The sequence below is a fragment of the Nansenia antarctica genome (assembly GCF_963989245.1).
Source record: "Nansenia antarctica genome assembly, chromosome: 9".
Taxonomy (NCBI): Eukaryota; Metazoa; Chordata; class Actinopteri; order Argentiniformes; family Microstomatidae; genus Nansenia; species Nansenia antarctica.
In genome coordinates, this window is record NC_137679.1 from 14,688,694 (window position 1) to 14,706,193 (window position 17,500).

The following is a 17,500-nucleotide window of genomic DNA, read 5'->3' on the forward strand; positions in this document are numbered from 1 at the left end:
AAAAAATCTAAAAATATTATTCATATTTTATGTTAAATGAAGACATTAAAATTGAGAAACAATAGTGTGTTTTTCATTTTGTTGGACGGGATTCTAGTGACAACCAATCATTTGAAAGTTGAAAGTTGAAAGTTGCACGTTACGCACGCTGCTGCTCCCGCCATTTCAGTTGTGTGAGGCGAGGCGAGCACTGAGCAGTTGAGTGAAATCTGCGCTTTTTGATGGATAAAGCTTTTTGAATAAAGATGGATATAAGAAAGTGGATTACCGGTAAATCCTCGAAAGGTGCAGCTGCACCCAACCCCGATGGACATACGTAGCCAGCATTAGCGACTGTGGGCAGCCTGACACTAGCACCCCGACGGCTACCACTAGTGAGGTAAGTCCTACTAGCCCAACTGTTAGGGCTAGCCTTGCTAGCCCCCCGATGAAAGTTTTGTTACTTTTCGAGCCACCAAACAGACTGCTACAAAGCGAGAACATGGACCTGTTCACTGCGGTTACTCTTGTGAACAGTGCATCTGAATGCATAAAATCACTGCGCACAGAGGATGAGTTTACTGCGCTCTGGGACCTCTGCTCTCCTCCAGCCTCAGCCACTGACGAGGCTGGTCCCAGCTGTCCAACTAAGAGAAGACGCACAATTAACAAGAGCTTTGGTGCATTTGTAGTTGAAGGAACGGTTGGACAGTCACAGAGGGACACTGGCGAAAAGACAGAGTTCCTGAGAGTGTTTTACAGTGTTATTGATGCTGTGCAAGGAGAGATGGATGCGCGTTTTGGAGAGCGCAGCTGCAAGCTCATTGGTGCGCTGGCTGCTTTAAACCCAGAGGCCGAGGATTTCATGGATCCATCGAAGGTCACTCCTCTCCTAAGATTAGCTCGAACTGAAGTGGTTGAATCTGAATATGCTGTGGCTCGTGGTAGGTTCCTGGTAAAGAAGATGGAGGACACCTCGTTTCCCCCCAAAGATGGACAATGGACAATAGCCAATATTCTCAGTATACATTCCACTCAGCACTCCAGGCCATGCCAACTGTCATCCAAGCTTATACACTCGCCCTAACTTTGGGAGCGTCTACCGCGACTTGTGAAAACTATTTTTCAACACTTAAAAATGTTTTCTCTGAGCATCGGCGCAGCATGTTGCACAAGCGCAAGGCTCAACTGATTCAGCTTGCCTTCGAAAAGGACCTCACCCACAAGTTCAAGGATGAGTGGAAGGACTTACTGATGAGGAGATTCAGCACTGAAAAACGCCGCCTCCTTCTTTTCTGAGCCGGGTGTGTGTGTGTGTGTGTGTGTCCGTGTGAGCACACGCCGTGGTGATGTTTTGCTAGTTGTATTCTCGACAGCTTTTTCAACTGGAGAGATGAGCTGTTTGCACGGTTATGCTATATTTAATGTGCTTTGTGTATAACGTGTTCAATGATGAGGATCTGGCTGATCCTATTTGCTGTAGATGGGTGGTTTTAATGTGATGATCACACGATCGGTCGGTCATACTGTATCCCTTTTGGAAGTGCACTGATTGCGTGCCAGTCTCCTAATTTTAGTTACGTAGGCTATCCCTGGCATTTATTTAATTCTTGTTCTTGTAAGTGTGCCGGGTTGGTGCCAATTATTGACCTGTGCGCATTGTAATGCACAACTTGGCCTCTCCACGCTATAAAGTAACTTGCATTCAAATAATTTTAGCTTAGGCCTACTCGGGTCGACAAGGCCTTGTAATAAACCAGCTTCGCCTGTGTTTATTGTTATGTTATTTGCTGCATTCTGATAATTTTAGGTCTAGTCTTCATCGGTAGGCTACGTGTCCAATTTAGCCTCTGCAACCTACTATGCATGTCAGTGTTGCATGACGAATACCATAGCATATCGGATTATATAAAATAGTTAATAATAATTGTGCCCCCCCATGCAGTTCATTGGCCCACCCTAAGACTGGGCCCTGGTGACGGGTCTGATGTGCACTTCTGGTTAGATGCTAAACTGCATTTCCTTGTCTGGTACCTGTACTCCGCAATGACAATTAGGCCTGTAACAATTCCACATTTTGCTGTACAATTAATTGTCTCAGATATAATTGCGATTAGCAATATAATTGTTTCACTGTTATGTGACCCAGATAATGTACTAACACAGCAACCTTAAACCATGCCTCTTTATTATCATAAAACTTATTTTTTAACATAAAATGTAACACATATCAGACCAATAGAGCTCTTCTGACACTGGCTTTCTCTGTGTACCACATGTACAAAAGAAGAGATTTGGTGAGGCTGCATTCTCATTTTATGCACCCAAATTGTGCACCAAACTGCCAGTTTACATTAGGGATTAGGGATGCAACCTCAGCAAATATGTTCAAGTCAAGACTCAAAACTCATCTTTTTAATATTGCCTTTAAATTACTATATTATTTTTTTGTTATGTATCTTTTAATGTTAGTTGATTAATCTATATTTTGTATATATGTATTTACTTGTTTAAATCTTATAGTAATTCGTATATTATTTAGTTATTTTGTTAAAGCACTTTGAGCTGCAACGTTTGCAGGAAAAGTGCTATACAAATACATTATTATGGTTATTATTATTATAATAATTATTATTATTATCAATTAAAAAAGGGACTGTATGTCATCCAGTGAGGCTGTGTGTAGTTATGTGCATACCGCCCCCCACCGTCGCACAGTCTGACGCCACTCAAGCCGCCATTTTGTGGTCTCATACTCTGCAGAAACGGGAGAGGATTAAAACCACCCGCAGGAGAAGGCTGCACTTCTCTATCGTCTCGGACAGATCAGAAGAACAGACTCTGTGCTCCCTGACGAATTAAAGCGAGCGAAGAAACAAGAGTTGAGCAGGTAACGTGCCGCTCGTTCCCAGGGAAGGGGGCTTTGCAGGAGCTGTAACCGGCCTCTAGGTGTCACGGTGGGGCTGCAGGTCCTCCAGGACGGGGGGGGTTTGTCTCCCTCTATCGTTATATTGAACATTTAGCAACAAAAACACTTATAACCCAGAAGTTCAGAACGAAATGTCTCCGCATACCTCGTCTTCTCAAGCTAAACGAGTCGCGATTTCGTGAAATGTAGATAATTAGACTTCGGCGTGTTGGTCGGGTGTTTAGGCCAGGCGTCCATTTTCTTTTTCTTCTTTGTTTCGTGTCTTTTTTAGCCACAAACATGACCAATCAGACATGCATCAACTATGTTTCTATATCTAGATTTCTTACATGCGGTGTTTTCTATACTCCCGCATTGGTTTAGTTAAAGTTAACTAACTAACTTGCTGGTTACCGTTATTAGTCTATAAACCTGCCCTCCACTCCCCTCCACCAACCCCAACACGAAGTTAGACCAAATACAGGCTTTCTTTCCCCCCATATGTCTCTCAAACCGCCTGCCGTTTCCATAAAGTATCATGTCAGATGTCCGAAGCTATCTTTGCTAGCCAGCTGCATATGGGTGCGTTCGTAAATTCTCTCTGAGAGCGCCCGAGCGCACACTGGGTTCAACGTCCTAAAGGGACCAAGTAATTTGATTGGACAAGAGGCATTCCGTGAGTGCTGATCAGATTCCAGAGCGAATTTACGAATGCAGCCTAAATGACCCCGGTAGCCGTTGTCATGCCAACTGTGTGTCTAGCATGTCCATGTTTAAGCCATGTCCACTGTGGGTCTAGCATGTCCATGTTTAAGCCATGTCCACTGTGGGTCTAGCATGTCCATGTTTAAGCCATGTCCACCGTGGGTCTAGCATGTCCATGTTTAAGCCATGTCCACCGTGGGTCTAGCATGTCCATGTTTAAGCCATGTACTGTGTCTAGCATGTTCATGTTCACTCTTTATTAATGCCATGTCATCATGACTGTAGCTTAAAGTGATGTTTGATATTAACCAATCGCCTAAAGCTGGGCAGTAACGTCTGTGTCTCTAGATAACTAACTAACCCCAAGATAAGTAACTCCTGTGTATCTGGTTGATGTAGTACCTGTGTAGAAAGTAACATGTGTGTCCCCTCCTACCCCCCCAGAGTCAGGTGTAGCGGTCAGGACAGTAGAGGAAGAGACAAGCAGGTGTAGAACGATGAAGTATTTGGTTCTGGTGCAGGTAACCACTAGCAACCACTAAGTAAAGAGCTGACATGTTTGTTAGAGATGTTTCCTGTCCTGGACATCAGGGGCCTAGTTTATAAACGCTGCATAGGCCTACACACAAAAGACGGCGTACAACACTTTTACGCAAACTTTGGGATTTATACAAAAACAAACTTGGTGGGAGAATGAAATGAGCAACTGCGACTTCGATGGCAGAAGGAGGAAACTGGAGAAACGCTTTGAAATTGATACCATTATACAAAATAGTTTTATATTTATTTATATTTTTGTGTGTAAACTCTTTCTGTCTTTTGTACGTAGCAACCTTTTCACTTCAATCCTATGCAAGGCTTTATAAACTAGGCCCCAGGGAGCAGGATATATTGGTCTTGTCAGACTACTGGGATGTGTGTATGTGTGTGTGTGTGTCAGACCACTGGGATGTATTAACTAACATGCAGGGGTGAGTCCCATTTAAATATGTCTTAACTAACATGCAGGGGTGAGTTCCATTTAAATATGTCTTAACTAACATGCAGGGGTGAGTTCCATTTAAACATGTTGGACCTAATGCTGCATATCTGGACAGAGTGTGATTGGTTGGTCTCTTTCTCTCTCCTGGTGTGTGATTGGCTGTCTCTCCTGGTGTGTGATTGGTTCCCCCCCCCAGGTGCTGCCCATGGACGGGGGGCCCGCAGACGTGGAGGAGGGGGGTGGCGAGGGCTTCAAGGCCAAGGACCTGGTGGGTTACCAGGTGCAGGAGGAGGAGGTGGTGGCTGACCTCCTGCAGCAGGCGGTGGAGGGCATGGTGGTGGTGGAGGAGGAGGAGGAGGCGCAGGGGGTGCTGATGGAGGCTGTGGAGGCGGTAGAGATGGAGGCCCAGGGCGGGGTGATGATGGAGGAGGCCGGGGGGGTGGAGATGATGGTGATGGAGTCTCTGGACCCAGCCCTGCTGCAGATGAAGACGGAGGTGATGGAGGGTGTGGCCTCTGTCCCTGGCTCCGCCCACCAGGCCACGGTCACCACCGTGGACGAGACTCAGATCATCACCTTACAGGTAAACAACAAACAAATACAGGTAAACAACAAACAAATACAGGTAAACAACAACAAATACAGGTAAATAACAACAAATACAGGTAACCAACAAAAACTAGGTTACTGAAGACTGATGAAGGTTGACGATGGTGTTGTTATAGTGATTGTTGCTATGGTTGTTGCTATGGTTGTTGTTGACGAGGTGGTGTTCCCCGCCAGGTGGTGAACATGGAGGAGCAGCAGGGCCTGGGCCTGGGGGAGCTGCAGCTGCTGCAGGTGCCTGTCTCCTCTGTGAGCTCCACGGTGGAGCAGCTCCAGGGGGCCTTCTCCTCTGTGAGCTCCACGGTGGAGCAGCTCCAGGGGGCCTTCTCCCATGTGAGCTCCACAGTGGAGGAACAGCTCCAGGGGGCCTTCTCCGCTATGAGCTCCACGGCGGAGCAGCTCCAGGGGGCCTTCACAGCCATGCCTAAGGACGGAGACCCCGTCATCTGCCACACCCTGCCCCTGCCTGAGGGCTTCCAGGTAAGACACACACACACACACACACACACACACACACACACACACACACACACACACTCACTCACTCACTCACAGACAGCCAATGGAGAGTCTGTTGGCATTGAGATATTCAGGACATGGTTTAATCTGTCTGTGAGAACCAGACCATATGTTAGATACAGGCCATACATCTGGTGTCCTAGTTTGTGTGTGTATGTCTGTGTCTTGTCTCCCGGTAAAAAAACGATTGAGGGAGGTCCATATTTTTGACTGTGTGTGTGTGTCAGGTGGTGAAGGTGGGGGCCAACGGGGAGGTGGAGACGGTGGAGCAGGAGGCGCAGGTTGAGGAGGGGTTGCAGGGGGACCAGGAGGCACAGGGGGGCGAGGAGCTGAGCCAGCCCCAGCAGGAGGACCTGACCTGGGACAAGGACCCAGACTACCAGCCCCCCCAGAGGATGGTGGGTAGACCACACTAACCCTAACCCTGGCACCCAGATGAAAACAACAAGTGTATACCGGTGTTGTTTCATTGACTTTGCCAATTTTTGTACCATTGCATAAAATCAATTTAGCTTTTTTATTCATGCTTGTATGCTTATTCATGTAAAATGATAATGACCTGACTTCTCTGACTTCCTGTCCATTATCCATCCTAATTATGATAAGATTATCATTGTTGGTGGTTGTCAATTGTCACTGGTTTTAATTTACATGTTAATAATGAGGCTGACGTGAGGGCTAGGGATTTTATTGACCTCTTGAACTCTATGGATGTTTTCCAACATGTCAAAGAACCTACGGTACTCACAATCATCAATTACACAATCAAAAATTATTCTCTTCTCTCCCCCTCTCCTCTCTTCCCCCTCTCCTCTCCTCCCCTCTCTCCTCCCCTCTCTCCTCCTCTCCTCCCCTCCCTCCCCTCCTCCTCCCCTCCAGCCCAAGGGAAAGAAGCCCAAGCGGAGCACGCTGAGGTATGGTACGGAGGGGGACAGAGAGGTGGATGTGTCGGTGTATGACTTTGAGGAGGAGCAGCAGGAGGGGCAGCTGTCTGAGGTGAACGCTGAGAAGGTGGTGGGCAACATGAAACCCCCCAAGCCCACCAAGATCAAGAAGAAAGGTGACCTTAACCCTTAAACCCTGACCCTAACCATGACCCCTGACCCTAACCCTTAAACCCTGACCTTAACCCTTAAACCCTGACCTAAACCCTGACCCTAACCATGACCCCTGAACGTAACCCTTAAACCCTGACCCTAACCATGACCCCTGACCTTAACCCTTAAACCCTGACCCTAACCCTTAATCCCTGACCCTAACCATGACCCCTGACCTTAACCCTTAAACCCTGACCCTAACCATGACCATAACCCTAACCATGACCCCTGACCTTAACCCTTAAACCCTGACCCTAACCCTTAAACCCTAACCCTTAATCCCTGACCCTAACCATGACCCCTGACCTTAACCCTTAAACCCTGACCCTAACCATGACCATAACCCTAACCATGACCCCTGACTGTAACCCTTAAACCCTGACCCTAACCATGACCGTAACCCTAACCATGACCTTAACCATGACCTCTGACCTTAACCCTTAAACCCTGACCCTAACTATGACCCCAACCCTTAAACCCTGACCTTAACCCTGACCCTAACCCTGACCTTAACCGTAACCCTGACCCTAGCCATAACCATGACCCCCCGTGTGTGTGTGTGTGTGTGTGTAGGGGTTAAGAAGACGTTCCAGTGTGAGCTGTGCAGCTACACGTGTCCTCGCCGCTCCAACCTGGACCGCCACATGAAGAGTCACACGGACGAGAGGCCGCACAAGTGTCACCTCTGTGGACGGGCCTTCAGAACTGTCACCTTACTGAGGAACCACCTCAACACACACACAGGTACACACACACACGCACACACACAGGTACCCGTCACCCTACTGAGGAACCACCTCAACACACACACAGGTACACACACACACGTACACCCTGTCCCCCCCCAGGTAACATGACCCTGTCCCCCCCCCAGGTAACATGACCCTGTCTCCCCCCCAGGTAACATGACCCTGTCCCCCCCCCAGGTAACATGACCCTGTCCCCCCCCCAGGTAACATGTCCCTGTCCCCCCCCCAGGTAACATGACCCTGTCCCCCCCCAGGTAACATGACCCTGTCCCCCCCCCAGGTAACATGACCCTGTCCCCCCAGCAGATAACATGACCCTGTCTCCCCCCAGGTAACATGACCCTGTCCCCCCCCCAGGTAACATGACCCTGTCCCCCCAGCAGATAACATGACCCTGTCTCCCCCCAGGTAACATGACCCTGTCTCCCCCCAGGTAACATGACCCTGTCCCCCCCCCAGGTAACATGACCCCCCCCCCCCCCCCCCCCAGGTAACATGTCCCTGTCCCCCCCCCAGGTAACATGACCCTGTCCCCCCCCAGGTAACATGACCCTGTCCCCCCCCAGGTAACATGACCCTGTCCCCCCCCCCCCCCCCAGGTAACATGACCCTGTCCCCCCCCCAGGTAACATGACCCTGTCCCCCCCCAGGTAACATGACCCTGTCCCCCCCCCCCCCCCCAGGTAACATGACCCTGTCCCCCCCCAGGTAACATGTCCCTGTCCCCCCCCCAGGTAACATGACCCTGTCCCCCCCCCAGGTAACATGTCCCTGTCCCCCCCCCAGGTAACATGACCCTGTCCCCCCCCCAGGTAACATGACCCTGTCCCCCCCCCAGGTAACATGACCCTGTCCCCCCAGCAGATAACATGACCCTGTCCCCCCAGCAGATAACATGACCCTGTCCCCCCCCAGGTAACATGACCCCCCCCCCCAGGTAACATGACCCTGCCCCCCCCCAGGTAACATGACCCTGTCCCCCCCCAGGTAACATGACCCTGCCCCCCCCCAGGTAACATGACCCTGTCCCCCCCCAGGTAACATGACCCTGTCCCCCCCCAGGTAACATGACCCCCCCCCCCCCCCCCCAGGTAACATGACCCTGTCCCCCCCCAGGTAACATGACCCTGTCCCCCCCCCCCCCAGGTAACATGACCCTGTCCCCCCCCCCAGGTAACATGACCCTGTCCCCCCCCAGGTAACATGACCCTGTCCCCCCCTAGGTAACATGACCCTGTCCCCCCAGCAGATAACATGACCCTGTCCCCCCCCAGGTAACATGACCCTGTCCCCCCCTAGGTAACATGACCCTGTCCCCCCAGCAGATAACATGACCCTGTCCCCCCCCAGGTAACATGACCCTGTCCCCCCCCAGGTAACATGACCCTGTCCCCCCCCAGGTAACATGACCCTGTCCCCCCCAGGTAATATGACCCTGTCTCCTCCCAGGTACAAGGCCTCATAAGTGTCAGGACTGTGACATGGCGTTTGTGACCAGCGGGGAGCTGGTGCGTCACCGGCGCTACAAGCACACCCACGAGAAGCCCTTCAAGTGCTCCATGTGTGACTACGCCAGCGTGGAGGTAGGCCACGCCCCCTCCTCTGTCTCCTCTCCCTCCCTCCCTCCTCTCCTCTTCTCCCCTCTCCTCTCCCTTCCTCTTCTCTCATCTCCTCTCCTCTCCCCTCCTCTTCTCCCCTCTCCCTCCCTTCCTCTTCTCTCGGCTCCTCCACTCCCTGTCCTCTCCCCTCTCCTCCCCTCCTCTCCTCTCTCTCTCCTCTCTTCTCTTCTCTTCTCCTCTTCTCCCCTCTCCTCTCCCTTCCTCTTCTCTCGTCTCCTCTCCTCTCCCCTCCTCTTCTCCCCTCTCCCTCCCTTCCTCTTCTCTCGGCTCCTCCACTCCCTGTCCTCTCCCCTCTCCTCCCCTCCTCTCCTCTCTCTCTCCTCTCTTCTCTCCTCTCCTCTTCTCTCCTCCCTTCTCCTCTCCTCTCCCTCCCTCACTTCCTCTCCCTCCCTCACTTCCTCTCCTCTCTAATAGAGGACCACCTCAGGATCAGTCAGGAAGTCTTTGGATTGTTTGGAGCCACCAGTCATTTAACTGTGTGTGTGTGTGTGTGTGTGTGTGTGTGTGTGTGTGTGTGTTTGTGTCAGGTGAGCAAGCTGAAGCGTCACATCCGCTCCCACACCGGCGAGCGTCCGTTCCAGTGCAGCCTGTGCAGCTACGCCAGCAGAGACACCTACAAGCTGAAGAGACACATGAGGACACACTCAGGTGAGACATGGTGACACAGTCAGGTGAGGACATGGTGAGACACTCAGGTGAGAGACAGAGAGAGAGAGAGACGGGTCATAATGCTGTGTGTTTAAGGTGTTTCGTTCGCTACTTATTAATAAGTATGTCTACATTTTAAAATGTAAATGACTTTCCCTGCGGTCCTGTGGTCCAACACCCTGCCTGTCTCCGCTCTGTGTGTCCCAGGAGAGAAGCCGTACGAGTGCTACATCTGCCACGCCCGCTTCACGCAGAGCGGCACCATGAAGATGCGCCCGCTTCACGCAGAGCGGCACCATGAAGATGCACATCCTGCAGAAACACACGGAGAACGTGGCCAAGTTCCACTGCCCCCACTGTGACACTGTCATCGCCCGCAAGAGTGACCTGGGTAACTACCCCCCTACCCCTAACCCAACTACTACCCCCATACCCCTAACCCAACACCCCACTACCCCCCATAACCCTAACCCAACACCCCACTACCCCACTTATACACTTCTAACTAACTCACTATCAAACTGTTAATGCTGATGTTCATATCTGTAATGGCTTCCCTCTGCACCCCCCCCCCACCCCTACAGGTGTCCACCTGCGGAAGCAGCACTCGTTCATTGAGCAAGGCAGGAAGTGCCGCTACTGCGACTGCACCTTCCACGAGCGCTACGCTCTGATCCAGCACCAGAAGTCCCACAAGAACGAGAAGCGCTTCAAGTGCGAACAGTGTGACTACTGCTGCAGACAGGTGAGGCTAGGCTAGGCTACGCTAGCCAGGTGACTACTGCTGCGGACAGGTGAGGCTAGACTACGCTAGCCAGGTGACTACTGCTGCGGACAGGTGAGGCTAGGCTAGGCTAGGCTATGCTAACCAGGTGACTACTGCTGCAGACAGGTGAGGCTAGGCTACGCTAACCAGGTGACTACTGCTGCAGACAGGTGAGGTTAGGCTAGGCTACGCTAACCAGGTTACTACTACTGCTGCAGACAGGTGAGGCTAGGCTAGGCTAACCAGGTTACTACTGCTGCAGACAGGTGAGGCTAGGCTAGCCAGGTGACTACTGCTGCAGACAGGTGTGGCTAGGCTAGGCTAGCCAGGTGACTACTGCTGCAGACAGGTGAGGCTAGGCTAGGCTAGCCAGGTGTTGTTGTTACTGATGTACGTATTAACTGTTGTTGATGTTGTTGTTGTTGATATTGTTGTTGTTGTGGTGGTGGTGGTAGGAGCGTCACATGGTGATGCACAGGCGGACCCACACGGGGGAGAAGCCGTACTCCTGCAGCCAGTGTGAGAAAACCTTCAGACAGAAGCAGCTGCTGGACATGCACTTCAGACGGCACCACGACCCCGGGTTCACCCCCACCGCCTTCGTCTGCACCGCCTGTGGCAAGAACTTCACCCGCAGGGTAGGACCAGGTTACCATGGGGACCAGGGGGTGGGACCAGGGTTACCATGGGAACCAGGGGGTAGCACCAGGGTTACCATGGGGACCAGGGGGTAGGACCAGGGTTACCATGGGGACCACAGCAGGATCTTCTATCACAACGACTGCCAATGGCCCCTGGCCTGAGCTAGATTACTCTTCCTGCTACGACTGGTAGATTAATGATTCACTTACTTAGTAAATGTTATCGATTGTAAGTTGCTTTGGAATAAGGCGTCTGCTAAATGCCTGAAATGTAATGGTAGGACCAGGGTTACCATGGGGACCACAGCTAGAGAACAGGAGGTTGCCATGGGGACCACAGCTAGAGAACAAGGGGTTGCCATGGGGACCACAGCTAGAGAACAGGGGGTTGCCATGGGGACCACAGCTAGAAAACAGGGGGTTGCCATGGGGACCACAGCTAGAAAACAGGGGGTTGCCATGGGGACCACAGCTAGAGAACAGGTGGTTGCTATGGGGACCAAGGCCCTAGCTCCGGCCTTTCCGTGAACCTGCTCGAACGCTTTCCACAAGCAATGCTACAAAATATGTGTGTGTGTTGTGTTGTGTGTGTTGTGTGTGTGTGTGTGTGTGTGTTGTGTGTGTGTGTGTGTGTGTGTGTGTGTAGAACACCATGGTCAGACATGCAGAGACGTGCAACGGCGAGCCAGCGGAGGAGAACGGCACGGCGACGCCCAAGAGGAGGGTAGGGAGGAAGAGGAGGATGAGGAGCCGGAGGGACGCGGACGAGGATGAAGACAGCGGTGAGAGACTCCCCCTGGGCTAGGGTTAGGGTTTGGAGGGTTAGGGTTAGGAGGGTTATGGGGGTTAGGAGGTGGGTTACCACCTGTCAGAGAGGTCTGAACTCTGTTCTGTGTTTACCTAGCAACAACACTCTGATTGGCTACAACATGAAGCATCATAATTTAGGCATTTATGGTGAATAAAGTCACCCTTGGCCTCTAGGATGTTGACCATTTGGGGCGAATTATTATCATTATTATCATCTCCCTGTTCCTCCAGAGGAGCATGCTGAGCCAGAGCTGGACGACATCGATGAAGAGGACGAGGAAGAGGCGGAGCTACTGGATGAAGAGGAGATGGAGGTGGAGCAGGCTCCTCCCACTGTCCCTGTCCCTGCCCCCGCGGAGGAGCCGCCTGTCAAGAGGAAGCGCGGCAGACCCCCCAAGAACGCCCCCAAACCAGCCCCGCCTCCCAAGAACCCCCCCAAACCAGCCCCCAAGGCCTCGTCTAAAACCTCCATATGTGAGTTACCTCCTCTCCTCTATCTCTCCTCCATCCCTCCTCTCCTCTATCTCTCCTCTCTCTCCTCCTCTCCTCTCCTCTATCTCTCCTCACTCCTCCTCTCCTCTTCTCCTCTACCTCACTCCTCCTCTCCTCTCTAATATGCTCAGGAAATCTGCTCTGGGTTTCAACATCATAGAGCTGATCGGAACCTAACCCTAATCTATCTATCCCTCCTCCCTCCCTCCCCCCTCCTCTACTCCCCCTCCCCTCCCTCTCCCCTCCTCTCCTCCTCTCTTCCCCTCCTATCCCTCTCCTCCCCCTCCCTACCCTCCCTCTCCCCCTCCCCTCCTCTCTCCCTCCCTCCCCCCCTCCTCTCTCCCTCCCTCCCCCCCCTCCTCTCTCTCCCCCTCCTCTCCTCCTCTCCCCCCCCTAGCTGCAGCCATCGTCAAGGTGGAGGATGAGAGCACCAGCGTTGTTGAGAACATCATCGTCAAGAAGGAGGCAGAGCCAGAGACCACCGAGCTGCAGGCCGCCGCAGCCAATGACGAGGAGGAGGGGGGGGCAGAGCTAGTGGAGGACGCAGCGGGGGCGGAGTCTGTAGAGCTTCCGGTGGTGGAGGAGGCGGAGCCTGCAGCTGTCGCCAACGGAGATCTGACCCCAGAGATGATCCTCAGCATGATGGACCGATGAGAGAGAGAGAGAAAGGGAGAGAGAGAGAGAGAGAGAGAGAGAGAGTGAGAGGGAGGGAGGGAGAGAGAGAGAGATGGAGGGAGAGAGACAGAAAGAAAGAGAGGGAGGGAGAGAGAGAGAGGGGGGGAGGGAGAGAGACAGAAAGAAAGAGAGAGAGAGAGAGAGAGAGAGGGAGAGAAGGGGACGGGAGAGAGAGACGAACAGAAAGAGAGACAGAGGGAGGGAGGGAGAGAGAGAGAGAGAGAAAGCGAGACAGAGAGGGGGAGAGAGAGAGAGAGAGACACTCCTACAGCCTTGGTCAAAGCTAGCGGTGTGTTTGTGCTGTAGAACGTTCCAGAACCCTCCCTGCTGTAGGCTAATACTACGAAGGAGGAATGGCCGACACCTTTCATTTCCTGTCTGCCACCTCCACCCTCACATTATGAAGTCACTGTAGACACTCAGATTATCCTCAGACTAGACACTCAGATTATCAGACTAGACACTCAGATTATCCTCAGATTAGGGCTCCTCCGTGTGGGTTTAAAGGCAGATGTCGCTATCGTGTAAAGAAAAAGAAAAAAAAAGATAATCTTGTTTTGTGTTTTTTGCTTGTACATAATTTTTATTTTTGTTTTATGACAAACATTTAAATCTTTTTCTAGTGATTTCGAGGTAATATGCAAGGGGATGGGACAGCAGGTGTGTGTGTGGGGGGAGGGAGGGGGTGACTGCCAGGTAGTCATCGGAGGACAGGCTCAATGTATTGCAATGTATTGTATTGCTTGGAGTGGAATAAAGAATTCCACATAATTCCGCATATCAGGATATTCCGCATATCAGATGCATATCAAATGATCCATTCCATGCATTACAACAGACCTGTCCTCCGATTTCCACCTCCACCAGCCTCCCCTGACTAGGACATGGGGTGGACTAGGGACTTGTGACTAGGGACGTGACAGGTTATGCAGTCAGAATCATGTCACTTGACCTCCTGATGAACCTCCGCCCCTACTGACGAGGCTCCGCCCCTCCTGACGAGGCTCCGCCCCTCCTGTCTGTTCAGACTGTGTTCATCTTGTAAAGCAAAACTGTTTCTCCCAGTTCAATAAAACTGTTCATTTCTCACATCATTTAACCCTGACTGTATAGTTGTTATTGTGTGTGTGTGTGTGTGTGTGTGTGTGTACAGTGGGGGAAATAAGTATTGAACACATCAACATTTTGTCCAGTAAATGTATTTCCAATGAGCCTATTCAAGTGAAATTTGCACCAGACTTTGGTATTAACTCAAACAATCCAGACCAAACATCTAAACATTAAAGTCCATATGTAAATAAAGTTATGTGTAACAAAGTGGAATGAAACAGGAAAAAGTAATCTTGTATTTGCACTCGATCAAATTTCAGGACTCTCCTTTCATGACTTTTCCTAGATATGGGCGTTCTATCACCCAGCATCCTTACATTTTCAAAACCACATCAGGATAAGCTAGTGTAGAGCTATTTTGCTGTTTTTCTGTGTAGGAGGCAGGCTAATTTACAAGACGGCCAACTAGTGGTCTTTGTGCGTAAAGAGCAGCTTCCCATTGTAAAGACTATGGTCATTTGACCCCCGAGGCGACGCTAAGGGTAGGTGAAATAGGCACGGCTGTCCTAGTGTGAAATGTTTGTGGTTTGTCCAATGCAGCTTTCTGCTGAGTGGATCACCTTGACACCTTGACCTCCGGATGGAATCATCAGGCCTCTGTTGTTCTTCAAGGTCAACAGGTGGTGTCACCTGCCTCACCAGCATGTGTTGATGTCCTGGTTGACCTGATTATTATGATTATTATGATCATGCATACTCTCAGAGCTCCTCCAGAATCATGGCTAATATGAACATCTCCTACAGCCTACAAGGTATGAACCTCCTCACACATACACACACACACACACATCTCCTACAGCCTACCAGGTATGAGCCTCCTCTCCAGGGTGACCGTGTTGTTCTGTAGCTGAAGGCGTCAGTAAGGTGGTGGTGACTTCCTGTCTCAGCGCTCCCTGCCTGCTGTGGTTTCACTATGACTGTCTGCAGCAGGATGCAGGATGTGTGTGTGTGTGTGTGTGTGTGTGTGTGTGTGAGAGCCTCCAGTACCTTCAGTACCTACAGCCTCAGGGAAGCTCAGGGACGTCTGCTAGTGTGTACATCTTTGGTAAGTTGATTTCTTTATTCAACCTTTATCTATGTATTTATTTCTTTATTTATCCAGGCAGGGAAGCAGCACCAGTTCACGCCTCAGCACCATGGGTGATCGAGCCTTCAGCTGCTCAGCCCGGCTCCCATTGATTGATTGATTGAAAACGTTATTAGAAGATTTGCAGAAGTAGGTACATGAAAGTACATATTACATACAAGGTCAACTAACAGGATAAAAACCCAAGAAAGCCACTGGCTTATTTCAATTGGGGTCCCCAGGCTCTGGAACTCCCTGCCACTCCACATCCGTCAGTCTGACTCTATAACCTCATTCAAAAGTCAACCCAAAACCCACCTGTTCAAACACTGGCATACTCACTTTAATCTGTATCCTGTGTCCTTTTACTTCACCTCCTGTTGTTCTTTTGTTCTGTTTTCTGTTGTTTCTTTTCTTTCTGTTTAGTTTTAACTGTGTTTGACACCTTGTCACCTCCACTGTTTTTGACCTGACTGACTGTATTTTACTGTGTATTGCCCTGTGAGGTGTCCTTGGGTGTTTTGAAAGGTGCCATACAAATAAAATGTATTATTATTTTATTATTACCATATCTCTGTAGCTAGGTGTTAACTAGGGGTTAGCCAGGTGTTAACTAGGGGTTAGCTAGGTGTTAGTTAGGTTTTAGCTAGGTGTTAACTATGGATTAGTTATGGGTTAGCTAGGTATTAACTAGGTGTTAGTTAGGGGTTAGCTAGGTGTTAACTAGGGGTTAGCTAGGTATTAACTAGGTGTTAGTTAGGGGTTAGCTAGGTATTAACTAGGGGTTAATTAGGGGTTAGCTAGGTGTGAGCTAGGTCTTAATTAGGGGTTAACTAGGTATTAACTAGGGGTTAGCTAGGTATTAACTAGGGGTTAGCTAGGTGTTAACTAGGGGTTAGCTAGGTATTAACTAGGGGTTAGCTAGGTATTAACTAGGGGTTAGCTAGGTATTAACTAGGGGTTAGTTAGGTGTTAACTAGGGGTTAGCTAGGTGTTAACTAGGGGTTAGCTAGGGGCTCTACCAGCTAGCCTAGCTCTGCCAGAGAGGTGCTATACCACCTGCTGTTCCTCTCCTGCTCTCTCCTGACCTCTGACCTTTGCCCTCTGACTCCTGATCTCAGAGCTGAATCATGGCTTCTAACATTGACGTCTCCTACAGCCTACAAGGTACAATCTGCTCTCTCACACACACACACACACACACACACACACACACACACACACACACAGTCACACACGCACACACACACACATTAATAACATGCCATCGTTTATGTTACGTTACCTAGCTGGACAGTGTTTACGTTACATTACCTAGCTGTTGTCACCATGATAACAGTGTCTAGACACCAGTTGTGGCCTATCAATCAGTGGCCGGGTGATTCTGAACATGGTTCAGTACGAACACACCTGACGACCACGGACCACCTTCAACCTCACCTGACAACCACGGAACACCTTCAACCTCACCTGACAACCACGGAACACCTTCAAACACACCTGACAACCATGGAACACCTTCAAACACACCTGACGACCACGGAACACCTTCAAACACACCTGACGACCACGGAACACCTTCAAACACACCTGACAACCACAGAACACCTTCAAACACTCCTGACAACCACAGAACACCTTCAAACACACCTGACGACCACGGAACACCTTCAAACACACCTGACAACCACAGAACACCTTCAAACACACCTGACGACCACGGAACACCTTCAAACACACCTGACAACCACAGAACACCTTCAAACACACCTGACGACCACGGAACACCTTCAAACACACCTGACGACCACGGAACACCTTCAAACACACCTGACAACCACAGAACACCTTCAAACACTCCTGACAACCACAGAACACCTTCAAACACACCTGACGACCACGGAACACCTTCAAACACTCCTGACAACCACAGAACACCTTCAAACACACCTGACGACCACAGAACACCTTCAAACACACCTGACAACCATGGAACACCTTCAAACACACCTGACGACCATGGAACACCTTCAAACACACCTGACAACCACAGAACACCTTCAAACACTCCTGACAACCACAGAACACCTTCAAACACACCTGACGACCACGGAACACCTTCAAACAC

General features: G+C 50.5%; 1 protein-coding gene across 1 annotated transcript; it reads left to right on the forward strand.

Annotated features, from left to right (window-relative positions):
• Positions 1–3,632: 3,632 nt before the first annotated feature.
• Positions 3,633–13,190, forward strand: ctcf (CCCTC-binding factor (zinc finger protein)). Its single transcript, XM_080539445.1, has 14 exons — positions 3,633–5,157; positions 5,358–5,660; positions 5,927–6,097; positions 6,579–6,759; positions 7,370–7,540; positions 8,995–9,128; positions 9,692–9,812; positions 10,020–10,050; positions 10,085–10,203; positions 10,397–10,557; positions 11,034–11,216; positions 11,866–12,001; positions 12,261–12,503; positions 12,919–13,190. The coding sequence occupies exons 1-14, from the start codon at positions 4,780–4,782 to the stop codon at positions 13,173–13,175; spliced, it is 2,589 nt and encodes an 862-aa protein (XP_080395571.1). The 5' UTR covers positions 3,633–4,779; the 3' UTR covers positions 13,176–13,190.
• Positions 13,191–17,500: the final 4,310 nt, after the last annotated feature.

Bases quoted from the DNA above. Each gene is read 5' to 3' on its own strand.
- ctcf (XM_080539445.1), top strand. From the start codon at position 4,780: ATGGACGGGGGGCCCGCAGACGTGGAGGAGGGGGGTGGCGAGGGCTTC. The intron at 5,158-5,357 runs GTAAACAACAAA...GTTCCCCGCCAG, and splicing joins CTCAGATCATCACCTTACAG to GTGGTGAACATGGAGGAGCA. The intron at 12,504-12,918 runs GTGAGTTACCTC...TCCCCCCCCTAG, and splicing joins CTCGTCTAAAACCTCCATAT to CTGCAGCCATCGTCAAGGTG.